This window comes from Calypte anna, chromosome 2 (genome assembly GCF_003957555.1).
Source record: "Calypte anna isolate BGI_N300 chromosome 2, bCalAnn1_v1.p, whole genome shotgun sequence".
In the NCBI taxonomy this organism is placed as follows: Eukaryota; Metazoa; Chordata; class Aves; order Apodiformes; family Trochilidae; genus Calypte; species Calypte anna.
In genome coordinates this window covers 100,745,441-100,772,337 of record NC_044245.1, presented here as the reverse complement: position 1 = coordinate 100,772,337, position 26,897 = coordinate 100,745,441, and the positions used below count along the sequence as shown (strand labels likewise).

Below are 26,897 nucleotides of genomic sequence, written 5' to 3'. Positions count from 1 at the left end.
CCACTTTGTTTACTGACATCCCCATGCCTTCTTTGCACTAAACCAATTACTTGCATGCAGAGGAAGGACTTCTTTCCTCACAATTAACTAGCCATTTACTCTTCCCTGGTAACTTTTAACCCAAGTGAGAATCCTGGCCATGTTCAACATGAGGCTTCATAAATATCTGGGTAGGTGAAGGAATAAACTGATATAGCTGGGTGATAGCAGCAGATGGCACAGAATGGAAGCAAGTGCTTCTTTCCACAGCAATGGCTATTAGCTTACACTGATTGCTACTGCAATGATCACTTCCAGCTGTGAAGCAGTATGACTCAGACCTAATATCTGGAAAAGGTTCAAGCAAACATTTCTATGTTCTGGGTAGTGAAGGTAGGTCAGCTCTCATACAGAATATATTCACCTCTTAAAAAGTGGACAGCGTGAGTGTGAGTTTTACATGAGTATATTCGATTTTAAACTTGTGAGAGTAAATTCCAGGGTGTTCTTCCTTTAAGGGAAGGTAGCAGAGGTTGACTGGGATCTCCCTGTCCTGAAGTTCACATTTGCTTTATGTTAGTTGTTGCTGTTTTTAGTTCTGCTGGTTATGTATGTAAAGCAAAAACAACACTGCTGATTCTGAAGGCATCTAGGAGATATGGTAAGCTTTGTGTCATCAATCACTTTGCCTAAGCCACTTCCTGGAGTTGAGGTTTCATGTTTAGACAAAGGGATGGAAGCTTAGCAGGACGAATATTATCATTTTAGCCTGCCTCAAGGAAAAGTAATGTGGTCAGTTACTCTTAAAACTCATGCAGGCAACACAGTGATTTTCCATGAGAAAGCCAGAGTAAGCAGCAGATAAGTTGCTCAGAAGAACTGGGCCAATAGAGGCTGACAGAGTCTTTATGAAGGAGGTCTGAAATGTTAGGAGACACCTGAAAGCTGTAACCATGATTTCTCCTCAGACTCTCTTTATGCCAAGTCATCCCCCTCCAGCCTCTATTTTTTTTTTCAAATGTACACCTTTAATGTTGCATCTATCAAGGAAAGGACAGAGGGTGCTTCCCTGTTAGCACTATCTGCTATGACATACTCAGATATTAAGAGCTAAGTGGGAACAGAATATGTGCACCCACATATCTTTTTCACCCCGTTACACACACATTGCAGATCTCCAGTGACAGAGTGCATAGGAAGCTCCCTATGGGAAATCAGTTTCTAGACCTCTCTGTTGCATTATTCTCTGGTGAAGATGACCATTATTACATAGCTGGTCATCCATTTTATTTCTAAAAAATTGACACATTTGGATGCTGAAATTGGTGCACAATTAGTAAGACTTTAAAAAGAAAATTCAAACAGGAGTTATCCAAATGGTTTCATGACTGGGTTGAAACATTTTACAACAGAAGCAACACAGAAACTGTACAGGAAAGGCAGGAAAACACATCCCAGTAATTCCAAGGAAGAGAAAATAGAGGACAATTTTGGAGACTACCTACCGTATGCCATTTTCCATCACTGATAATAGCAGGGTGAAAAGCTACTGCTTTTCCTTTTCCTAGATCAAATGAGAAATAGAGCTGTCCCCCATAGAGCTGTAGGGCTGCATAATCAACCTGGTTCTGGTGAGCCATGTAGTAAATCAGGCCACTGGAGGCAAAGGTTCTGAGATTCAGATGGACAGAAAGCCTAGACAAAAAAAAATTCAGTGTTACAGAAAAATATCTGTTCCAAATTGATAAAAAGCTTTTCTGGAGGCAGAAAACAGCCTCAACCAATTTATTATTATGAAAAGAAATTTACTATTACAAAAGCCAGAAAAATAGAATGTGCATTGATTCTAAGAAAACATGACCTATAATGCATTTCATGGTGGAAACCAGCATCCTACCTGTCAGAAAGAGAAAAAGAGTTTGTGACAGAGCAAGCAGTGCTTTAAGAGTGACAGGCTCAGCTGTTTGTGACTGCAGCCCTGCCTATTGCCCCAAGAAAAGAACAGATTCCAGGATAATGTGATGGTAGCCATTATTATCAGCAGCCTTGCTGGGATGTAATGAGCAGACCAACAGAGGAAAGCTTGAAAGGTAGAGGAACTGATTGAGCCCTTTATTATGGAGGCTCTAGAATCAGACTACACAGAATTCATCCTCTGCAATGTCCTTATGTTCAACAGTTACAACAGAAGGGCTAGAAGCCAAAAAAGCTCTTTTCTCAATGCCTGCAGAGGCTTCCTGAGTTGAAAGAAGCATATGCACTTGGCAAGGCTGTGGTTGCAGGACTTTGTTGGGAGCTTCTCAAACACAAAAGTGGCCGAGGAGCTACCACAAATTTGGTCTCAACAGAATGATTCTTCTGACTCTGTAGTTTTAGTTCCTCCCGTGACCTGGGGAGTGGGAAGGTATAATTGCAGAAAATTCAGGAGAGCACGAGGCATTATCTGCATCAGTCAAAAGAACAGGCATCAGCTCTGCATGTGGAAAACAGAAATCAAGATATTTAAGAGAAGGTATAATGGGGCTCTTAAGTTTGAGGGGAAAAAAATGCAGAACTCCAGCCACAAATTAAACTACTCACAAACCTGGGAAAGACACAGAAACCTGAGGCAAGGGCCATGTTCAAAGCTGCTAATGCATCATTCATGGAAACCATTGCACTTCTTGTAGCTCAATACAAAGTAACACACTCAGTGCATGTGCAATTCAGGATTACTCACTTCTTCCTGACAGCAGACTGATTGAAGAGCAATGTCAAGTGGCTGCCTTTAGCGAGTCCAAACTGATAGGCACCTTGAATATGATCAGGTAGCTCATCTTTTGCACAAACTACCTGTTAATGAGAGGACTTTATAAAGAATCATAACAAGTGCTGACCAGCAAGTGCTGAATGGCAACTTGCTTACTACACAAAACTTCGTAAGAAACAAAACTGAGCAATGTGATCACAGAATTATAGGAACAGGAATGGACCCCCTAGAAATCATCTAGTCCAACCCCCTTGCAAAAACAGGATTGCCTCCAGCACAGTATACAGGATGGCTGTATAGCCAGACAGCCTTTGAATATCTCCAGAGAAGGAGACTCCACAAACTCCCCGGGCAGCCTGTTCCAGTGCTCTGTCATTCTCACAGCAAAGAAGTTTTTTTTTCTCATGTTTATATTGAACTTCCTGTGTTCCATCTTGCCCTCTTACTGGACACTACTGAAGAGTCTGGGCTCCACCCTTCTTGCACTCTCTCTTTAGGTATTTGTAGACATTGGTAGGGTATCCTTCCCAGTCTTCTCTCCAGGCTAAACAGCCCCAGCTCTCTCTACCTTTCCCTGTAATAGAGATTCTTCAGTCCCCCAGTCATCTTCATTGCCCTCCACTGGACTCTCTCCAGCAGCTCCCCATCTCTCTTAAACTGGGGAGCCCAGAATTGCACACATGATTCCAGATGTGGCCTCACTAGGGCAGAAAAGAGGAAGAGGATGACCTACGACCTCCCTCAACCTACAGGCCACACTCTTCCTAACGCACCCCAGGATACCATTGGCCATCTTGGCCACAAGGGCATAATGTTGGCTCATGGTTAACTTATTGTCCACCCGGATTCCAAGACCCTTCTCCTCAGTGTTGTTTTCCTGTAACTCTAACCCATACTGATGCATCTGCCCCTGTTGAATGTCATTTAGTTCCTCTCTGCCCACAAAGTATACAGCAACATCAGCTAGCTAAACCTCTAATCATTCATAGCCATCTTTTATCTCAAGAAGAACTAGCTCTAATGACTGAGCTATGTCTCATGGACTAGCAACTACTGAGAAATATTTGTAGTTTGCCTAATTGATAGCCATTTTCATAACAAATGCTGAAGGAGAGAATATAACTTCAATGTGAAAATCTTATGGACTTGGTAGAAATATTTCCCCACTTAAAGAAGATGCACAGTAGCAGAGTATGATCCAAACCTATACTTAAGTTCTAAGAAGAACAGCTATTTCTTTTTATAGCCACAGTTGCATGAAACGTGTAAAATCCTGCCACAGAAAAATTATTTCAGGATGCTTTGGAAACAGCTCATTATAAAAGATGTGTAGCTGCAAAAGGGTGAGAAGAAATGCTGCCCTCTGTCTTGGGAACAGGGACAATGTGAGGGGAAACAGGTGCTGTGCAAGCTGCATTCAGACACTGTGTGTCTCTGGAATGGTTTGTGCCTCTTCTTTGAAACAGTGCAGAGACTGCATGTGTGTGACCAGGAAAATATGAGTGCTGACTTGCACAGCTAATGCAAATCTCAGCACAGAGCCACTTGGTCAGGAACACACTAAAGATAATAGTTACTGTAAAAGTCCTTTTGCCAGGGGATTATCACTCCACTTTTTTTCTTTTTTTGTGTTGCTGCCTGAACAATGAGAAACCTAACTACATTTCCCTTTCAAATGGCCAACAGGCTGCCACAAAGGTTCATAATAGTTTTTCTGTAAAAAAATTAATTTAAATCCACATTCATTGAACCATTTCATACTACTGAAAAAACAAATGTACACTTAAAAAATACTCCACAAAGCTAAAATGCATCTTGCAATTGAACACTTTCCTAGAAGAGGCAATAAAGCTTTGCTGTAATACATACTTTTTTTGTATCTGTAAGAGGCCTCCGGGGAACTGGTATAGCTTGAAGTTCAGGTTGAATCTCAATGTCTTCTAGCTGTATGGATGGTTTAAGCTTATCTGACAAAAAACAGCTGTCCATATCCACATGTTCATACTTCATAGAAGTAGTGAAATACAAAAGCCTGTATTTAAAAGAAATCCTAAGTTTTAACAAATGAAATCTCAAATCCCTGCACTTCCCAAGTACAAAGAGTATTTTATAGGATATTTCAATCATAGCAGCAGAAAGGGGGAAAAGTGTCATGCTAGGACCAAAAAACAAAAAAACAAAAAAAAAAAAGGAGAAAATGGCAAATAATGTGTTTGAAATACAGTACTAATAGACAATATTCTGTCTGTGAATATTGGTGAAGCTATAGAAGAGAAAGCTGCAGTTTTGTAACATCTCTATACACACTGAAGACATTTTTTAATGCTATTTGAAAATGTAGCTGGTAATATCGGTCTTCTTCCTCTTATAATACCCAGATGATCAGTATCGTGCTTGTCTTATATTACAAACCCAATAAACAATGTCACTAAAGAGATTACAGACTGCAATTAATAATTATTGCACACAATTTTCCAAAACAGGGCAGTTACTCCTCTGACTTACTCCTTGTTAAAAATAAGATTGCTGATACAGCCTTGAAAGGAGCCAGCCATTTTCAGCCCCAGGATACCCTCTCCTGCTGGAATGCCACCAGCATAGAAGTTAGAAATATTCATGGGGCTCATTTCTGCTGATGCACCAAGCCTCAGTTCTGCAGGGTTACTTTCATCCACCTGTACGGTTATGATCCTGGAAAAGAAAGTACAGAAAACATTTAACAATGACCTTAGAAATTAATTTTCAAATTAAGCATTCCTTCTGGCCACAAAAAATGTCCTGCTGTAATAAAGATTCCATCACTTTGATAATCCCTTCTATGTATTTAAAACTAGAAGACCTCTTCACAATTTTTAACATGTAAGAGTTTTGCCAAATGTCTTTCTAAATTATGTTGATAGGTATCTCTCTAAAATTATTTTGATTGCTGCATTCCTTTCTAATACTTCTTATATTTTATATATTACAACTACTATACTTCAGTCCCATGGCTCAAGCCATCTATAGATTTTGGGAGGTTTTTAACTTCAGTGGCTGTAGGCTGTGTAAAGTTACCACGTAAATCAGAACACCTCCACAGCAGAAAAACACAGCCACTGTTTTTCTACCTAGTGAGCTAGCAAAGATGGTTCTTCAGAGAGTGCAGTGAACTGACAAGAGCTTACAGTTACTAAAACAGGTAGTACCTGTTTGCAGTCACATGTACCTCTTATTGCGGATCAGGATGACAGAGTGTTCTTGTCCATCACTGTATGTCCCATTAGCAGACTGAACAATTACTTTTCTAGTACTTGCTCTATCTCCAGCATTAACATGCACTGCAAGATGACCATCAACCAGCATGATGGAAAAGAAGGGCTGTGGATTCAATCAGAAGATTAACTATAATTCAGCTTGCTGCCACACATTCAGTGTTTAAACAGGACATTCTTTGGAAAAAAAATACCTCTAACTTCATTATAAACATTTTAATGAAACTCAAGACTAGTAGGCATGCATTGGCACCTCTCAGAGTACAAAGCCTTCTAACAGAAAAATATGAAAGCAGTAAATTTCTCTGCTCATGATAAAAATTCAGGTTAAAATGCAGAGAATTTTATTGTTGGTTTATTAACACCACCATCCAAAAATGGTAAAACCACACCCAGGAAGACTTTGTTTTCAGTACTTGCCAAATGTGCTTGTCTGCGTCGTCGCTTTTCCAGTCCCCTGCTGAGTCCAGCAAGGATGATGCCACTACTGTTCTTGGTAGCAAAAGTTGCCATCAGTTCTGATTCTGGACTTAAGGACTTGGGTACCAACTCAATATATCCATTTTTAAAGATGCTCACACTATGAATAGGCTATTTTATGAGGAAGATAAATAATTATTTACTTTGTCCTATGTAGCACCCAGAAAAAAAACAAAAAACCAAAAAAAAAAAACCACCCCAAAAGCAATTCTAGATTAAAGCCTTAGAATTTTCAAGATAAACCCATTTCAACTCACTATATTCTTTCACAAACACTACTATTCACAGTTCAATAACAAGGAAGATAGATCACAAACCCTAGAAATTTCCTACCTCCAATACACAGCCTTTTCTTACTCCATAGGAATTTCTAAGCAAGTCAAAGGTTGAACGGGATATTTCCAGATTCTTGATGCATCCTACATACATTCTACTATTAAGACCCTTCCTGAAACACAAAACAAGGTATTTTTTTCCAACAAATAGTACTTGGAATTTTCTGGGAGAAAAGATTAATTTCTGTTCAACAAGAGAGAGCTGTTTTAAATAAAGTAGTCAGTCCAGTGTAAGGGAAAGCAGGGTTAGTTTGGGTTTTAGCAGATCTTAATTATGATCCTAAAGAGTGTCAGGTAACACTGTCCCCAAATGGACACATTGCTAGGCCAGATCATTTCCCAAACCTTGAAGGTGAATCTTCAGCTGAAATGTAATGGCTTTTATGTGAGAGGCTATGTGAAGCTCCCTAGTACCTAGCAATTTTTTATTACTGAAGTCTGGAGAATGCCTAATTGGGTTCCAGGTTTAAGTCAGAGAAATCTAAGGCTGTCTTGACACAATCCCTTACAGGCTTCTATGCCAGCTCAGACTAAAAAGTTGCATCTCTGCAATAATTGCTAAAAGACCAATACTTTCCTGGAATTTACCTTAATTTCAAGAGCACGCAGACAGTTAGATTTTTCTTTTGCCATGTTTATCCTTTCAAAGTGAATTTACTGGAAGAAATGTGACTTTAAAAGTTCAGCGGGGATGTGCAATTCAAAAAGTATAAACTAAAGACCTGCTATAGCATATATATTTGTGTATATACTTTTATATGTACGTGTATATGTATGTGTGTGTATATATATGGTTTTTGATCTGTCAACAATACTGTCTTCTCTGTTCCAAAACTGGATTACAGGAATTCCTTTCTGAAATAAAACTTTTATTCTGAAGCTCAGTTTTCATAAATGCCAGCTGGAAAACACAAGGCTCACACAGGTAGAGATCAAAGGTGCATCATTCCAGGCAGCCACACTGAACACTTGCCAGTCTGACACAAAAAGCAGGCTGCTGTTACAGCAGCTGCTGTTGTGAAAATCACCCACAGAGAGGAAAAATAGAAGTTTGTCTCTGATCTAAACTGCAGTGTAATGCCTACCAGTGAAAAAGATGTTATTAGAATTTATAATGCAAGGAACAGATAATTGTGTGGCATCCATGACCATGAACAAGCCTGCAGGCTTCACTAATTTCAGTGGAGATAGAGTTTGCTAAAGTCTTTCCCTCTACTTACAAGAGAAAGGGAAAGAGGGAAAGAACAAGAGGACACTACCTCACAGTCCTTGATCTTGGCAGCCCACCAATGAAGATTGGGTCCTTATCTGAGCGGTTCAGGTCTGAGGCAACCCCAGGAGATTCTCCTTGTTTTGTTTCTTTATAATTAAGGTTATATGCATCCATGACTGCCAAAATTCCTGTAGGGAACAGAGAGTAAAGATCTGGAGAAGGACACAAATACACATTCTTCCATTTTAACAATCTTATCTCTAACAGAGGAAAATGTATTTGTTGTCTCAAACATATATGGCCAATCTTATTTTCAGAATGACTAATTTATTGTACTTCCAGCTATTCTGTCAATCTCATTAATTTTTTTTCCAGACAAAATTAACCTGGGGATGAGTACAGGAAAGACAATATCATAGGGGTTAGAAGGGACCTCTAGAGATCATCTAGTCCAACCCCTTTGCCAAAGCAGGATCACCTCAGGCAGTCCACACAGGACTGCATTCAGGTGGGTTTTGAATGTCTCCAGAAGAGACTCCACAATCTCTCTGGGCAGCCTGTTCCAGTACTCTGTCAGCCATTCACAGTAAAGAAGTTTCTCCTCATGTTGAGGTGGAACTTCCTATGTTCTAGCTTACACCCATTATTCCTTGTCCTGTTACTGGGCACCACTGAAAAGAAATTGGCCCTTCCTCTAGACACCCACCTCTCAGATATTTACAGATATTAATCAGATGCCTCTTAGCCTTTTCTCAAGGCTAAACAGCCCCAGTTCTGTCTTTCTTCACAGGAGAGATGCTCAAGTCCCTTAAGTCATCCTTGTAAGTCTCCGTTGGACTTTCTCCAGTAGATCCCTGGCTCTCTTGAACTGCAGAGCCCAAAAAATCCCTAGATCTGCTGAACATTTTTCCTGATGCATCCCAGGATACAAGGATACCCAAGGATACAAGGGCACATGGCTAAATTTACTGCTTACCTATGAACTTAATTACTCATGGAGATTTTGCTGCCCAGTATGACTCCAAAGAGCTGCTTCCCAGCAAAAGAGCAGTATGTCCCCTAATCTGTACTGGTGTACAGATGAAGGACTCTACACTTGTCCTTATTAAACTTCATGAGGTTCACCTTTGCCCGGCTCTCTAGTTTGTTTAGGTCTTGTTGGATGGCAACACAGCCTTCTGGTGTGCAAGACACCCCTTCCAGCTTCGTATCATCAGCAAACTTGCTGAGGTTACAATCTATCCCTTCACCCAGGTTGTTGATGAAGATATTGAACAAAACTGGGCCCAGAACTGATCTCTGGAGAACATTGCAGGCCACAGACCTCCAACTTGATTCTGTGCCACTGATCACAACCCTCTGAATAGTTATTAGTTCTAGGTATAAACACATTATTTGTAATGCATTACTTCCAAAATTTAGGCCCTAAACACTGTTGTGCTAGGAACTATTAAAACAGAAAACAGACTTTCATTCTTTACAGACTACCACTTTTGCACTACCTGGTCTTTATAAGCTGTGCCAAACCAAGCATAAGATTTACACAGCTGTCATAAAAGCTGAGTGACGTAGTTGTGGCTGCTGAAAAAAGTGCACTGGAAGTTTACAATGATGTTCCACGTGGCTTAGATATTCGTATTTGTAAATATGCAGACAGTTGGTTTGCTCAGTCTATAGCCCTACCTTGTTTCTTGTTCCGACTGAATGAAATTTTATACCACGTTCCATTGTTGTAACGATTTTCTGTTGTAAGAGCAAGAGGTCCAGAACCTAAGTCAACAGTCAGTCTCACTTTGCCATCAACAAGCTCAAGGGACAAGAAATCTCTCTGGGGGGAAAATAAAACAAACCCCTAAACCACACAGAAATGAAAACAAACAAACAAACAAGCAAAAAAAACCAAACCAAAATCAACAGATTAAATTCCTGGAATAAAGTCCTCCAACAGAATGTGTCCTTGGCATGTTTGAAATACTGTGTGAAAAGGGTTTGGTAACTCTCTTAATTGGGCTATTTTTTTGGCCCAAGACACTTTGCTAGACATAGAAAAATTAAGGTACCTAAGAAAAATTATGTACCTCACAAGGATGTCTTTTTGTTTTGTTTTATACTTACATAAATGCATCATCAGGCTTGATTACTCAGCAGAAGTTTAGATGTCAGATTTGCTTTTTCTCGGTTGAGAATAATTTGATTTGACTGTTAGCATAATGATCAAACACTACAATATTTTTTTCGTCAGAAGCAAAGAGGTTTTTCACACACTAAAAGAAGACTTTCTGAATTTTAATAGAAGTGCCCCCTCTGCACTCTAAAACTTCAGTCAGATATCATTGTGCAATGTGTTCAGGCAATGAGTACATAAGAAAAACAATAAATAATGCAGCGACTATGAAACAACTTCTATGCCAAGGGAGCTTCATCCTCCCCCTCAGGAAAGCAAAGATACCAGCTAAGTATGCAGGAAACTGCACGATGTGATTATGAAGGTCTGGAGATGGGTCCAGGCTATATCACTGTTGCAGGGAGTTTTATTTCATTTGTTTCAGTTTACTGAATTCCCTGGATTTAATTCAATATGCCTATTAAATATTATATTGTCCTTCTGTGAGCTGAGTTCCAAAAAATTTTACATTTTGCAAAGGTTCCTCCAGCTGAGTTCCTAGTATTTCTTTTTCTCGGCTAAATTGCCATTAATTTTAGAATCTAGAATTAAAACAAATTATGGATAATTCTTTTCATTGCTTACTTTTTTCTTTAGTATATGTGAATAATTTCTCTAAAAACTTATATCTAGAGTTCCTGTCTTTACTCCTCTGGCTTAAGATTTCAATCATCGGTGATAATACAAATAACTTGTTTTAATAATAGTAAGATGAAAAATAACAAAGCAAGCAAGAAACCATCAAGTGATCAAAACAATTCTTGACAGCTTAAGAATCTAATTCATTTCCTTACAGTGCCATTTGAAGCAAGGTACAGAAGAAGCCCATTAGGTGAAAAGGTACTGAAAAATATTATTATCTGAGTCACTGTTGAGCGCAGTGACTTCTCCACAACTGAGTATCCACTGCCATCAAAATGGAATGAAGTATCTTCATCCTGTGGGCTACAGGAGAAGAAAATAGAGTTAAAAAATATTATCTGAAGATTTATGTTTTTCCAGTCATTTTTATGTAAAATATAAGAAAAGTTAGATAAGTTGGTGTAGCTCACAAGCAGTATGATTAATAGAAAAAAGACTTGAATCTTGATGTTATGAATAATTCCAGCCAAAGGTCACTTTAATTACAGAATCTTACAATACTTGATTTAGCCATAGGGAAGGATGTATACAAGATTAAAAAAACTGTTTTCCCCTGTTGTATAGCCCCAATGATTACTTAAGGCAAAAGAATGATTGTTACAATATACACCCTTTTGCATAAAAAATGTAATCCATTTATCAAAATGCTTTGCATGATTGTGTTTACAATAAATGTTCTATTAGCCCCTTTCCCAGACATCTGATACCTGCAAAAACTCTCATGCAATCAAGCAGCACCCTCTGCTGTTTCTACATGAAACACTTCAAAAGGGAATATGGTCAGGCATTTTTTTTTTCAATTACTTAAGAATAAAAATACTACAGCCTGCAAACCCATTTCAAAGTGATTACAGTAGCAAACTCAGTGACTATGGTTTTGCTATGGATTTTGTTTTTTAAGAGTGCTTTATACTGTTTCTTATTCCAGGAAAGTATAAATTTGTCTTGCTGGAAATGACTGTAAACATACATTTCATATTAGTTTTGTTCTCTGGCAGTCCCTACTTTCAAAACACAAAATAGACCACATCAACCACATCAACTCTGAAAAAAATGATTAATGAGTCACACAATTCCATACAATGAAATTATTAGATACTATTGGCACATTCAGATATTTGTGTTCAGAACTCTAAGTTAATGATCAATGAAAAAAAAAAAAAGAGAGACAATATACCTGCCAAAACAGCCATTGCATTTGCCCTCCCTTTCCATGTAGTTCCAAAGACCAATAGATTTGCCATTCAGGGAGGCCTCTCCCATGCAACCTTTAAAATGAGTCACCTTAACAGCAGGTGATTTCTGTAACACAAGAAAATACTTCATAAATAGAATTAATGCTAAGTACTGTGAATATTATGCAGCCAAATTTTTGCTTGATTGTTTTTCTTGAACTTTAACTTTGTTAGATATAATTCATAATAGAAGAACAACATGTTCCAGCATAACTATTAACAATTACCATTTAAATCATAATAGGCTAGCTTTGCTGCAAGTAAAGTAATTATGTCCTTGACTTTATTACATGCCTCATGGAATGAATAATAACAGCAAACTGAAAGAAACCATGGAAAAAGGAAACTAAAACCAAATTAATTCTATCTGTGCATCATGCATGCATACACGTCCTGTCCTGCTTAATGCCTCGTGCAAAAATTTGCACAGAAAATTAACTTCAGGATAATAGAGCATCCTTATCGTGTCTTTCTTTGTTTTATGTTCAGAGTACCCTGCATTTCTTGATGAGGTAACCAATTCATGCAATTATTTCTAAGTCAAAAGTAAATCTCAAACATGATAAAAACATTTTTACAAAATTGTGATCTCAGAATTTAACCTTGATTTGCCCTCCAAGTCCTCCAATAAACATTCGGGTAGATTTGTTAACATCCAGTATGCTGGCTATCCCTGGAGAGGTTGCAGATTTAGTTGAAGGCTTCTGATTGGAGTTCATTTCCTCTATGCTGAGTGTACCTGTTTTTCCAAACCTGCCGAGTACAAATACAGGTTTTAGAAATCACCAGGCTTAATCAAGACATGATATTGGCTTCTCTTTTTAAGGACAAGAAAAAATCTTGTCACTGAAAAACTGGTGGTTTATGCTGTTTAAATCAAGCTCACTCACCACATAGCTGGACATTTCTACAATACAGCCATCTAATTTTTAAAAAATAAAGTATTAATTTTCCTGTCCAACACTTACGCCATTCTCATTTTAATTACCTGGTTGCATGTATTCTGTGCCATTTGTTGTTGTCAATTTGAAAATCAGGGTATTCCACTCTTGTTGGTCCAGAGCCCAAATCCCAAAGAAGAGCTACCTTACCACGTCGCATCTCCACTGCAAGGAAGTCTGTCTGAAAAACAGCAGGGCTCATTCTAATATATGGCATGAAAATTTTAGTTGGTGGGGCTTTTTGTGCCTTTTAACACATCACATTGAGTAAATCTTGCCAGATCCATGTCCATACATCCCATATTACAAGAGCTAACTAATCAGGCCCAGTAAGTTTTCAGTCATTTCTACTTTATATGAAACCCAAAAACTCAGCTTATATACAATAAAGTGAATGTTTTCTTGATAGATATATAAAAACATGTCATCTACATACATGTAGACATAAAGAAATGTGCACTTTTGAGTGTTTCTTAAGTGAGATACCAGTCTGTGAAGAAGTACTATCATATGATAGTGTCTCATGTGGAGCTGTGCATTTATTAGTATTACAGAGGGAAGGAAGAAGAGGCCAATGTGATTGTGAGCCACCATTTTCCTTTTCAAGTGGGTGGATACACCATGCTCATAAGGGCCCAATCCAAGTACTTTCTCTGAGATATCAGGCAAATTGTTTGATACACTCCAACATGCAAGTGTTACACTCCATAAATTTAGTGCACAGGATGGGAAAAGAAAGGGGATATTTGATGATATGGATGAAAGGCAATGCTAACAAATCATGTGCTTTTATTTTTTACCTCCAAGGATCTCTGGGATCTTCTAAAACAGTAAAATATTTCCACCCCTAATGAAATTTGGTCTGTAAGGAACCTCACTTGGATATTTAGTTTGAAGTCAAATAGGAAAAAACATATATATCGTCATTTAAAACATCTACTATCACATTTAGTAAATATACACTAGAAACTTACCATTCCGTTGCTACCCAGGTAGAAAAGAAGGTTATCTGGTTCAGCAGTTTTCACATTGAGTGTTAAGGTGTTGTAATTCATAGATGAAATATGAGGTTGGTAGGCACGAATACAATCTCTGTCTGCTGACACTGCAACTTTAATCTGGGGGGGAAAAGAGGAAATGGAATCTAAACAAGTCTCAAAGTAGATATTTCTGGAATCTGTACTTAGTTTCTGACCAACAAATGCAAGCCATTTGCTGAGATACTTTCATGCAATCTAAGTATTGTTATCTGGGTTTGATCTTAGCAATCTCATAGAGATTCAAAATAGAAAAGAATCAAATCTGTCATAATTCACTCATCCAATTGAGAGATTTGAAGCCAATAAATTTAACTGTCCAAATTACTCAGAAAATAACAATAAATCTTGATTCAGAAGCCTATATATTAGTGAAAGCCAGTGAAATAATATCAGAAAATAAAGATATGGGAATTCAAAATCTTAAAAAAACATTTCTAGTATGCATTGACAGAATCCTTTAAAAATATGTAAAAAGTCAGTCTGCAATAGTTCTGCTTATTTTCAAGTCTTACAATACAGCTTACATGATTAATCTAAAATATATTTGTTACAATGCAAGTTAAAAATTCATATTCCTGTTGTCATACCACTAACTCTTTTGAATACTGACTGGTGAAGTGACAGGACATTGATTCAAGTCTGAGCCTAGGGAGCTTGGAAGTATAATGACAGAAACCTCATTTTAAAACAGACAAGCTTTAACTGCAAATATGCCTGTAATAACTAAATACATAAACAAATGGGCATATATGTATAGACTCAGATCTATAAAGATTCTGTCCTCCAGGAGAAGTTTACAAAACAACAGAACAAGCTCTCAAAACTGGGAAAGGAGATTTTGCTAATATTTCTTTTCACCCTGCCAGAAACCTCTGTGGTTTATGACACTTCAGCAAATACCATTCCCTTTTTTCTGCAGTGGTTTTGTTAAGCTTCAGTAGACTGTGACAGAGAAGCAATAACCATATAATTGAGGATATTTGCAGAAAGAACTGAAAGCCATTTTTTTTTTAAACAAAACCTCCCTAAACCTTAAAATACCATACCCATACTAAACCTAAAGGCATATGAAAGATTACTGAGTGCAAAGTAATTTTCATATTCCCCTCACAGTTCAATGAGGCCCATTATACAGTTGATTCACTTTTATTGTCTTTAAGGGGGGAGCAGAGATTTAAAAACGATTATTTGTCCTAAAGTATTCTGAATGCACAGCAGCTTCTTACAAAGAACATATGGTCATGGAAGGGCATAGGGAGTAAATATATTGATAGAATAACATCCTTGTTAAAAAAATTGTAACAATACTTTATTTTTTTTAGAGGCACCCCAAATCAATCCCTAAAATAAACTTAAATTTATGTCTTGTCCTAAAAAGAATGATGGTACTAACCCCTTATTTGTTGCTTTCTCGTTCAAATATCTGTGTTTGGTTTCTGACATCCTGTATTACATTATTTTTATAGGAAACAAAAGGAAATAGTAAATAAATTACTATATTCCTGTTCTGACAAACTCAAAACTCCGTAAGATACTGGAAAGTAAAACTATAAAATGTACCGACTGCCCTGCCAGTTTGCTTGTAGCATCAGTCAGTGTTCTTGGACTTCAGGAAGAAAAAATAGGTACTTTGACAGAAAATTTTAGGCTCTTTATCTCAAAGAACTTCCCTGCTTAAAGTGTAAGTGAAGCCAGTTAAGTTTGGGATGATGGAACTTACAGATGCTGCCTGCTTTCGGGCCTGGCTGATGAGCTCTTTAATTTCAGACAAGTTTCTGTTTAGGTTCTCCTCTAGCATTTTCAAAGGTTTCAGCCTATCCAATAGAAGACTTGCTTGTGCTTCAACTTCTTTAACTTGTTTTTCAGCTGTGATTGCTGCCAAAACATAAATGAAATCTTTCGTTAGACTGAAAGAAAAACGCATTGTTCATTGCTAAAATACTTAGCCAAGGTGGCCTGTTTCTGATCATTTTTTTTCAGCAATCTCAAACATTGGTAAAGAATATGCATACTTAAAGGGTATCTATCCCCATGTGACTCCACTAACTTTTAAAAGTTAGCACATTTTCATTGAATTACAAAGAAACTTTTAGTCCACCAGAGTCACACTGAATGCCTATTAAAATCAAATATTATTACTGCTCATGAAAGCAGTGACATTTCTAAAAAGCAACGAAGCAGCAATCTTACCAGCTCTTGATGAATCAGATATAAGTTCACTAGTTTTCCTCAATGTCTCATTAACTTGGGACAATGTAAAAGAAGTATTCAGCAACTTTTGACTGAAATCCCCAAAGTGACTCAAACCCACCGCAGCACTGCTGTTTGCAGACAGAGCCAGCTCCTTCACCTCAAGCAGGTATTTCTTTGTATCTGAAACACAAGTCCCAGGTTAAAAAATAAAATCACAGCTTTTATACACACTTGAGCACAACAAATACCTGGCTTTGTAACAATAATTGCAAATACAGTCAAAACAAGGCAAACTCAGTTATGTTGCTTTCCTAGTTGCTTGTATTCTTCAGCCTGAGAGGAGCAGCAAAACAAGACCATCAGTGATCTAACTTAGCTTAACTGTTTAATGTGCTGTGGCTTATAGGCAGGAAAGTTTACTTTCTGTGAAACTGGATTGTCAGGAGGTTGGTGCAACTCTTCATGCCCAGTTTTAAGTGGGAAAATGGCCACAGCTATGGCCCTGAACAAAAACCAAGGTGAGCGCTCTCAAGCTGGTGGATCAAGATATGGATAGACCTATAGATTGCAGCTCAGTTTGTTCACACACAGGTATATAATAATAAAATATATTACACACATATATAAATGATAGAATTTGCAGCAGCTTTAATTAAGGCTCATCAGTTCAGATTTTCAAGTCTTTCCATCATTTTCAAGTCATTTTCATCAGAAGACTGGATTAATACAAATTTTTAATATTAGGAATAATGTTTTATTTTTCATGAGCAGCTCTGAACACAAAATAGACACAGAATGCAGTGACTGGGAACTTGATTATGGCTGTCTCAAGATTACACAAATAAATCAGGCAATTGGTGTTTAAGTTCCCTGAGTGTTGGCACCCAGAGTCCCTAGAGTCTGGGACTCCTCTTTTGAATCATACAGAAATTTGGTAAGACAGAAGGTCTATTACATGCTTTGCTTTGGGCTATGATCACTTAAATAGCAAGTGCACCTCGCTGACTTCAAGAAAGGTAGCAACAAAACTGAAATCAATGGCAAACTGTTAGTAATGCCTTAATTTTCAATATGTATCTTTAAGTCAGAATCCTGCAATCCTGCAACTAACATCCAGAATAACTTTATCACTAGCTTTTATCACTCAACGTGACTTAAAAGCCTGGCTATTTTAAAGCTTTCAGTTTAAGGGTTCTTATATTGACATGCAGTACAGCCCAACAACTCACACAGGAGGTCTTTATGAGTGGTTTTCTGCATTAAAAAACCACACTTTATTAAGGCTGGCATAGTATTTCAGACTGTCACATTTATCGCTTCAAAGACATTTTCTCTATTGGTTTCCATGAAATTTAGGTCTTGCCCTTATCCAAAATAATGGGTTTTTTTGTTATTATTTTAAAGGAAATCCTTTTATTTTGGAAAAGCACAGAAAAAAAAATTAATCAGTCAAATGAAGTCAGCATTTATGACAAGAAAGCATTTGATGCAGATGATAAGATTCACAGCACAGTATAAAAGATTTTGAAACAGAAGAAATCAAAACCTGACAGTTCCACATGTTTTTCTCGAGGTGGGATTTAAGATTCAAGAATTTCATTCTCATCTTATCTGTGGAAATATATTGCTTTTAGAGACATTCCTGATTTATAGGAGTGTGAAATGGGAATTAGACTACAGACCTTATATGATAACCCAGTCCTGTTTTGTGGTTTACTAAAAAAAATGGGAAATATTCTCAGCAATCAGAAAATAACCATGATTTTTTGATTTTACTGGACAATTTGGTAATAAGAAAAAAGTCAATATAAATTTCACTTACCATTAGGCAATGCTCTTAGTGCCAACAAGGAAACATTAAGCTGGTTGACAATTTTTTTAGTATTTCCCTGAATCTTTTCTACTTTTTTGCTCATTCCATTCAATCCAAATAACAGGCCTGTTGGAAGAAATAACTGATTTTTCCATGCATAAAAAAATGTCATGCAGCTCACAAAAGTCCTGTGCATAGGGATAACAAACATTTACTTATTTAATCAATGGATTTTTTTCTTTTTAACAGAAAGAGGATTTTACCATCAGGAATATAGAATGAATGCAATATGCACAGATAAGCTTCTGTGGGCACTGACACTCAAAATTTCATTTTTTCCCAATGCCATCATACTGAATTGATAGAAAAAATAGTCGAGAAAATACTATATATTGAAATTATTCCGTGATTGCAAACACTTGTAATATTTATCATGTTCTTCACCTTGACAGGAGTCAAAGAAAAATCTGTCTTTTAGTTATTTGTCATCTGTTTGCCAAATCCTCTCACTAAAAATAAAAAATTGTAGAACAGAAGGAACAAAAAAATGGTGTGTATTCTGTCCATCTGAATAACATAAAATGTATACATATCTGTAAAACCTTTGATATTAGAAGCAAAGACCATTTCAGTTAAATTTATCTCTGTTAAACATGAACTTTCTGTCGAATTTCATCCAGAATTTCCCTCAAGACTACGCTCTGCTCCTACAGAGTTTGTGTTCCAAATGTTTTTCTGAACTTCTATAGTGCAGGCTGCAACATCTTGCTGACATCCTTGAAGTAACAAAAAACCAAAAAAGATACTGGAATTTACAGACTCTCAGCCAAAATACACTTTGTACAGACAAAAAAAAAGTTCAGGTTCTTTCTGTATTTGAGCTGTGCACAAGGAACAAGTAAAAATCATTATTATTCAAATATATCATCCTACATACTTGTGTAATCCACATTTATTAGATAAAATTGGACACTTGTTCTTCATCTACTGCACAATTTCATATAATTTAATTCATAACATTTGGAAAACAACCGTTGAAAGAAAGCATGACTTGGAGGTAAATAATCTATAGTTAAGACAAATTTTTTACATTTGAACAAGTAAAGATTATATTCCTACCTATAAAAGTAAAATGATATGTGACTTTAATAATCTTAATTGTATAGTCACGTGCAGTATTTTGCCTTAGTTTATGCTTATTTAAAAGCAAAAACAAAAAAAAACACCAAACCAAATACACCACAAAAAAACCCAAACCCTCACATAAAGGAACAAAATAACACCACACAAAACCACACAAGACAGTATCTGGAAGAAATAGAATCAGAAATGTGAACTCTAGAACCTGACCATCGCTTTTTTTCCTCATACTTTTAGTTTCGTTCTGAAATTTGGAGCTAAGCAGTAGAGCTTCTTTTCCAAGAAGACTGAGAGACTCCTCTGGCTGAAAAACACAGATACCAGTTGCAACATATGAAAGACAGAAAATCAATTGAAAACTTAAGTTTGTGCAGATGTCTACTTCACATTGCTAAACGTTCTCATTACTTACGATATTTATTAAAATTAAAAAAAATATAATTACAAGTTGTAATAATTTTTCAAAAAAAGCTATATTAAACTTCTTTGTGAGCTAATAAAGAAAGAAGACATCCCAAATTTTAGTTTGGACACTGCAACTGACTCAGCATTGCCTTTTGAAACATGAGTAATTCTAGTTCCAGGCTCAAGTCAAAATTCCCCACACTGAACACTTTAAAGTGAGATATCTCAAAACCCAACTATTTAAAATATTCTGGTAATCCATTTCTCTACCTGGGAAATCTGAAAAAGTCTTTGAAGAATTCATGCTACTCAAAGTTTTAGCAAGACAGAACTCTGTAAAACAACATAGAAGCTCACAAAATGATGCCAACTATTTTGATCACCACAATGTCAATGCATTGTCACACATTTGTTTCTCCAGTCATAATGTGCATGACACTTGTAAAGCACTGCCCATTCTTTCCTTGAGTTTACAATCTTGAAAAGAAGAGATGAAAGGAAAGAAATAGAAAAACACAAAAGGAATAGGACTAGGCAGGTAACTGGTCAGGCTTTTTAATTTACAGTTTTCAATAACAACCTGATATGCTGCAATGTAGAAGGATAGGAGATAACACATAAAAATACATTTGGTTACCAAATGTCCTTAACTAAGCAAAATAACTGAATAGTTGTGGTTGGAAATACCTAGATTAGAAACTGAAGATGGAATAGAGCAAATAAGGGGGATGGTTGAGTAATGCCAAAGGTGAAAGAGAGCACCACATATTTGGGAAGATAAGTTCTATGGGAATGCATGTCAGATGACTGATATAAACACACAAATCAAATCCAGTCCAGCTAAAGATGCATTTAACATTGAACCCCACCTCCCCCCACTCCCCCTAAAAGAGCCAAAAAACAACCAAAAAACCCAAAACCAAAAAACCGAACAAAAAGCCAGAAAAAATTCCACACCCCCTCAAAAAAAAAAAAAAAAAAATCCCAAAAATAAAACAACCCAAAATTGGTAAAATGGCACTGTAACAGAGAGAAAAGAAAGGTCAACAGAACATGAAATCTGGCACCAGTACTTCCTTGAAATACATATTTCAAGATTCAAGACAGTATACACTAGTTCCATGCCTGCATCAACTGAGTTCAGTTAGTACAAAAAAAATTAGAAGAAATAAGAAAGGGAAAGTTGTTATATAAAATATTAGTTCTGATACTTACTAAATCCAAGGGACCATTCACAACTCTAGATGCATCATCTGCCAAACTTTCTGTTCTTTCAATCACACTTTTAATGCTGGAGTGGGTGTAGACAGCTGCAGTTCTGTTCATAGCCACATTTCTTACTTTAGAGAGGCCACTAAAGAGAGAATTAACAAGTAATTCTGTTTTCATGAGAGTATTTTAATGAAACAGTAAGTTCACTATCTTCAGTTACAACACATAAACCTTTTCAGAATACACGATGCACTGAAAAAATGAGCACAACTCTTTCATCTTTTGTGTAAAGGGCTCTAAGTATGTTATTCTGAACTGAAAAAAAACCAGTTCAAAGTCAGGTGGAAACCTTAAGTATTTTTTTTCCTATTTTATTCCCTTTTGCTTATGGTCAGTTTTTCAATTTATAAAGCTACTTAACCATATTTTGCATGAAGAACAAACAAATAACATCACCTCAACACAACAGAACCAGTTTCCTAGCTGGAACTTAAAAGCAGAGTAGAGAAATACAGAAACTAAAAGGAAATTATAAGTACCTGAAAGCTATTCTATATTAAATTTTGCTTTATTGAAGTTATCTGCCTGCAGTGAAGTAAGCAGAGTTTCTCAGTGTTCCAAAGAGCAAAGTTTTCTGTTCTCAGACTCAAAACACATGTGCATTTTCCAGTCTGATATGATTTAACACATGTATCTGCTGCTTTAAAAGACAGAACAGTGAGAATTCCAGACTTCCTTGGATAGAAGATTAATTTCCCCTGAATTAACTGAAATGACTTCCCAACTTATAAACTTTAAGAGTGCATTTGAGCTGAACTGAGACTGCAACCCAGTAATTTCTGCAAGAAGTTTGAAAGCAACAATAACAGAGGCATTGCAGGAATTGCTTCTTCAGGGGACTGAGATATATTCTCAAGAGGTATCCCTACACAGACCAGAAGCTTTTCAAGTCATACCATGATATACTCATTAACCACTGAATAATTCACTTGTTACTCTGTAAAGTCAGTCACATGAAATGCAAGATGAATCAAGCCCCTCTTCATTCAAAATAAAAAGCACTTGAAATTGGTAATAAAAATTGATCATAGAATCCGAGAAGTGTTTGCATTGGGTGCAACCTTTAAAGATCATTTCACACAATTTCCCTGCTGTAGGCATGGAATTCCTTAAATGGATTAAGATACCACCAACTTAAATTAAATCTGACATTTCTCTAAATCTCTCCCAATTTTATATTTCTTAAGCTTTTTACCTCTCTAGAGCATCTGCAAGTCTTTGGAACTGAGCAGCATGGTCCTCAGCTCTGTATACCAGGTCAAGCACTCCTCTCACAGACATCTGCATCACCAGCTCATCCACGTGGTGTCGCAGTTTGGTGCTCCATAGGACTAACCCATCCTGGTGGACCTCTAGGTTCTGCACAAATAAATATTTTACTCTTTTTTTCAATAGCAAAATCTACCTGATAATGTAATAAAGAACGTTAAAACTTGAGAACTTACAGATGTAGAGTTCTTTACATCTTGGGCAAGAGCAGCAGCAACATTCACAAGGACTTTCCCTTCTTTAATCAGCATGGCCAAGACTTCTTCATCTTCCTTCATATTATGCTTTTTGTCCTAAAGGATAAATCAAGTCTTTTATAGCTGTCTGTAAATTAAGGTAGTGCAGTTCACATATTACATAATCAATTTTTTGTTTTCAAATGAGTCTGTGTCGCAGTGGGTGTTTCCTTTGAGTTTAAGGTATCATATATTAACATGTTTAAACATGTGCAAATTTATTCAAGTCTAAAAAGCAGCTTTTAAACACAACTTTATATTTAATATTTCTTAAGCAACAACACTGATTATCCAGTCTTACATTTAACTCTGCCAGGTTGCTTGAGATAAGGGGAAACAAGCAATTGGTCTCATTGATGTTAGAGAGTGCCTTATTCATCAGGTTCTGGGCATCTTGGAGTCTGCTGTGGTGCTTTGATAAGAGTTGGCTTGCATCCCTTTTTAGTTCTTCAAGCTCTTGCTGGGGTTTAAGATACTCTTTCTGAACACGGAACAACAAACTTTCTGCAGCTCTGACAAGGGGAAGAGTCAGAAAATAAATAAACTGTGAAGGCAAAACTTAAGCATGGATTCGTTCAGGAGAAAATAGGGTTGTGTAAAATACATTTAAATGCACCCTCTTATAAAAGCCTTACAAAAGTTCTTCCAATAATAGCATACATACATATTAGCTTAGCTATTGGCTAATAACACAAAAGATGACTGCCTGGGAGATAGGGCAGAAATACAGTTTATAATCTTTTTATATAGTGTCTAAAGAGGAGTTCAGTATAAACACCACTTGCTTGGATTTCTCTGGGACATCCTCCACACCAAAACCTCTCTGAAATATCCCTCTGGGATTCCTCTATGTCTTAACCACAGTGGTTCATATTTTGAATCCAAGATCAAAATGTTGATTATGGGGATTGACACTGGAATGAAATAAGTAACCAGAACTGAAAAAAAATACAATAATATCCAATGGTCTTGGAAAGTTAAAATATCTACTGAAGATGAATAGCCCAGTTAGAACAAACACTGAAATAAGCAACCTCTGCACTTATCTTTTGAAATCAGTAACAGATATTATTTTGGAAATATCAAATCCCCTCGATGTATTTCTTAAAGCTCATAATTCAGGGTCCTTACATTTAGAAACTATGGCCTTAAAAAGTTACAAGGAGAGTGTGTGGAGGGAGACCTCAGAACACTGTTTAACAGTACTGTCATCACAAGCTTAGACCACTGTGAGCCATGTGGTAGCTTCTGCTCCCTGAAAAATAAGACTGTCAAGCTGCTTATTTATATCAGTTTTGAGTTTATGGCTGCATTACATGATAAATTCTGCAGAGCAAACCACCTTATAAATCTTAACTCTCTTCTTCAATCTGTTGAAGAACACTTATCAGAGAACTTTCAGAAATTTTGACAGAGCCTATAATTGGAAAGGTTAATTTACAAATGCCTTGCATGAGAGCTCAAAAGCTGATGCTGAAATTTAGAACATTCTGTTACTATGCAACAGTACTTTGAGATATTTTTGTAAGTGCAAAAAAATCTATTCATAGTTCCTAATAAATATAGTAAATGGTGTATTTCTAGCCCATTTTCATGTCTATTTAGTTTCTACACAATCTAACATTCAGTATAAGGACAAGCACAGCAGTAGTCCGTTGAATAAAATCAGATAAAGTACTAATATCAACATTCAACCCCACCTGATCCAAAGCACCTAAAGAGAAGTTAAATTTTCAGAACTATTCTGCTCTGCTCTAAATTCTTGTCCCTTGAAGCCAATGATAAACAGATTTAGCTTTTGGTGGCCTAGGGCAAGACTTAAGCCATTTCAAAACCATTTTTAGATGAGGACAAATCAAGACAATGGAATACAATCCTTAAAGTGGCTCAGAATGCTGAAGCAAATGCCATGGTTTCATTTGCAAATCTATTTGATATATATATATTCCAGTGACAAGAAATCATCATGTCCTTCAGCAGAACTAACATCTTCCAGGCTTACAATTGACTGAGACAGTTCTACACTGTCTCTCAGCTAAAGGAAAAAGGAGGTGTTGTAGTAGGGTCAGATCAAACCAAATCAAAAATAATGAGTCTTTTCACTTATTACAATGGACTTTTGTATCATGTCAAAACGAACAGCCTTTGTTATATTATTACTTAGTATAGACATACAGAAAATCAAACTGTCAGTAGAACAAGGCTTACTTTAAGACACTGGTAGCATTATGGTGCTTTGGAACAAATTCTTTCTTGCGTAATGCATCCAGGAGGGAAGATATATTATCCTGCAGGCTCTGAGATGTCACGTTTGACAGTGGGAGATCCAGGGCCAGTGTTTCATTCAGTGACTTAGCAACTTCAGCAAGTACTAAGTGGGACAATAAACAATTCAGTCATACCTTTGACAACAGAATATATACAAACTCTCTGTGCAAAATGCAGCACTTTCCATGTATGTAGTTCTCTAAGTGTCACAAAAAAACAAACCAAAACAAAACCACTCTAAATTTTGTAAGGAAGTGGAAATATCTTAAAAGGAGGATACCTTTGGTGGTTGCATGTACTGTGTCAATAAATCCAGTCAGTTCTTGAGTTTTGTTCCTGGTTTCCTGAGTCATTGTGTTAAGCTGCCAAGCTTTTTTCAAAATTCTAGACGTCTAGAATAAAATGAGAGATATCTTTGACATTTTTCCTAAAACACTGATTACTTTATCACTTTGTCTATGGTTTTTACAATTTTTCTGCCTATATTGAGAATACTTTGTGACAGGAAAATGATTTTTTAATAAGGTAGACCTAGATGATTCATATAACTCTGATGCTTCTACACCTGCAGACACCTTTATTATACAGAAAGTTCCAGCCCCTGATATTATTGAAGAACTGTATTATAAACTATTTTCACAATTCCTAAGAAAATAATTACCAAAGCTATTTCTTTAGCAAAGTACATATTTCAAAATTTAGCTACATTTAATATAATCTCAAGACAATCACTCTTCCAGGTACATTTCTTTTCACAGTAATACCTGTTAGTTCAACTGCTTAGATTATGTAAACATGGTTAGAAAATTATAGACACACTTGGCCAGCAAATGAGATCTAATAGTTCAAGTGCTATTGTCAATTTTCTGCCTACAATTTTTCTTGTATTAAAGATGAATAAAGAATACAAATGTTGTCTACTTGTCATGTGGATTTTTAACATATTTATTCCTGTTGAGTTCAAGTATGTTCCTCCCTTTCTCCACCGTTAGGACCTTAAATGATCACAGTATAAAAAGATTATGAACTTTAAAAAAAAAAAACTATGTACAGTATCATAAAGCAAAGTAGTTTGCAGAACTTCACAGATCAATCAATTCCCCTCCTCAGCAATGGACTGGACAGAAAGGACTGGAATCTTTCATTGAACTCTGTGGATTTAAAATAATCAGGTAGCATGCTATGAATTTTCAAAGGATTTCTCCAGAAGAGCTAAGAATAAAGAAGCCAGAACTCACCTCTTCATGCAGATGATCAATGCCTCCTGATAAATTCAAAAGACTTTCTTTTGCTGTAGCTAATGAATAAGCTGGATCTTCTCTAGGAACTATAGACCCCTATAAGAAACAACATACTATAATGTGAGGACTTTATTCTGTGTCCAGAAAAGTTCTGGAAAGACATTAACTATCCACCCCCTTCAGATTACTTATATATTCTAAATTACTGATTTGCAAGCAGGTGAGGTGACAAAGGAATCACATACATACAGTGGATGCGATAAAGCATTTCATTAACTAAAGGTAAAAAATCCCTGAATCCAATCACGTTGTACTTTAAATTGAGTAGTTAAAGAGAACCGTAATTTCTGCTTTCCTGATTCTTAACTTCACCAGAATGTGAGCCACCCAATTAAGCTACTTTAAGAAGCTCAAAGACCACTGAATCAAATGCTTCCATCCAGTCCCACAGCTGCTCCTGTTTGAACAAGTGGTCTTCTCAGAACAGCTGCATCTGTGGCAAAACTGTGAGGATGAGCCTGGAGAGCTCTCTATTTCCATGTCAAAAGCCAGTTCAGAATTTTGGCCCTCCAGACACTAGGAGGTAAGACAAGCAGCCCTGCAGATGCTCTCACCAACAAGAAAGAATAACAGGCTGTGTTTGGTTTCAAGTTCACCTCAAAACTGCTCCATATGGCCATAAATAGGCCATTGTACCCAAGTGTATCATATTTGATACAGTCAAGGCCTGCAATAGAATGCCACTTCACTAAAGCTGCCAAGAAACTTCAGTGTTTCTGGAGAATGAAACACTTTTACAAATATCTTTTACAAAGAGAGCAAGTCTGGATAAAGTTATTTTTAGATTTCAGATATTTCAGAGCCAAATATTGTAAAAACTATAATAAGTACAATTTTCCCAGCTTTAAAAGAAGTAATACACAGGATTATACAGTAACCTTATGTCAAATGAAAATGTCAAATGAAAATTTCGAAGTCTTTCTCAGAATGAGGAAAGAACAAGTACAAGAGAAATAGAAGCTGAAGCTCTT

General features: G+C 36.6%; 1 protein-coding gene across 1 annotated transcript in view; it reads right to left on the bottom strand.

Annotated features, from left to right (window-relative positions):
* LAMA1 (laminin subunit alpha 1) overlaps positions 1-26,897 on the bottom strand; it is a 99,497-nt gene that overhangs the window by 5,981 nt on the left and 66,619 nt on the right. The window contains exons 35-59 of the mRNA XM_030444674.1: positions 25,864-25,962; positions 24,906-25,017; positions 24,566-24,728; positions 22,659-22,869; positions 22,298-22,414; positions 22,048-22,211; positions 20,792-20,934; positions 19,386-19,475; positions 18,045-18,161; positions 16,220-16,402; positions 15,750-15,904; positions 13,964-14,107; positions 13,037-13,170; positions 12,651-12,801; positions 11,991-12,115; positions 10,966-11,116; positions 9,691-9,835; positions 8,054-8,195; positions 6,793-6,907; positions 6,400-6,570; positions 5,934-6,085; positions 5,234-5,419; positions 4,598-4,760; positions 2,699-2,811; positions 1,485-1,674 (exon numbers count right to left, since the gene is read on the bottom strand). Of these exons, the coding sequence (XP_030300534.1) occupies positions 1,485-1,674; positions 2,699-2,811; positions 4,598-4,760; positions 5,234-5,419; positions 5,934-6,085; positions 6,400-6,570; positions 6,793-6,907; positions 8,054-8,195; positions 9,691-9,835; positions 10,966-11,116; positions 11,991-12,115; positions 12,651-12,801; positions 13,037-13,170; positions 13,964-14,107; positions 15,750-15,904; positions 16,220-16,402; positions 18,045-18,161; positions 19,386-19,475; positions 20,792-20,934; positions 22,048-22,211; positions 22,298-22,414; positions 22,659-22,869; positions 24,566-24,728; positions 24,906-25,017; positions 25,864-25,962 (3,636 nt within the window). The remainder of the gene's footprint in view (positions 1-1,484; positions 1,675-2,698; positions 2,812-4,597; positions 4,761-5,233; positions 5,420-5,933; positions 6,086-6,399; positions 6,571-6,792; positions 6,908-8,053; positions 8,196-9,690; positions 9,836-10,965; positions 11,117-11,990; positions 12,116-12,650; positions 12,802-13,036; positions 13,171-13,963; positions 14,108-15,749; positions 15,905-16,219; positions 16,403-18,044; positions 18,162-19,385; positions 19,476-20,791; positions 20,935-22,047; positions 22,212-22,297; positions 22,415-22,658; positions 22,870-24,565; positions 24,729-24,905; positions 25,018-25,863; positions 25,963-26,897) is intronic.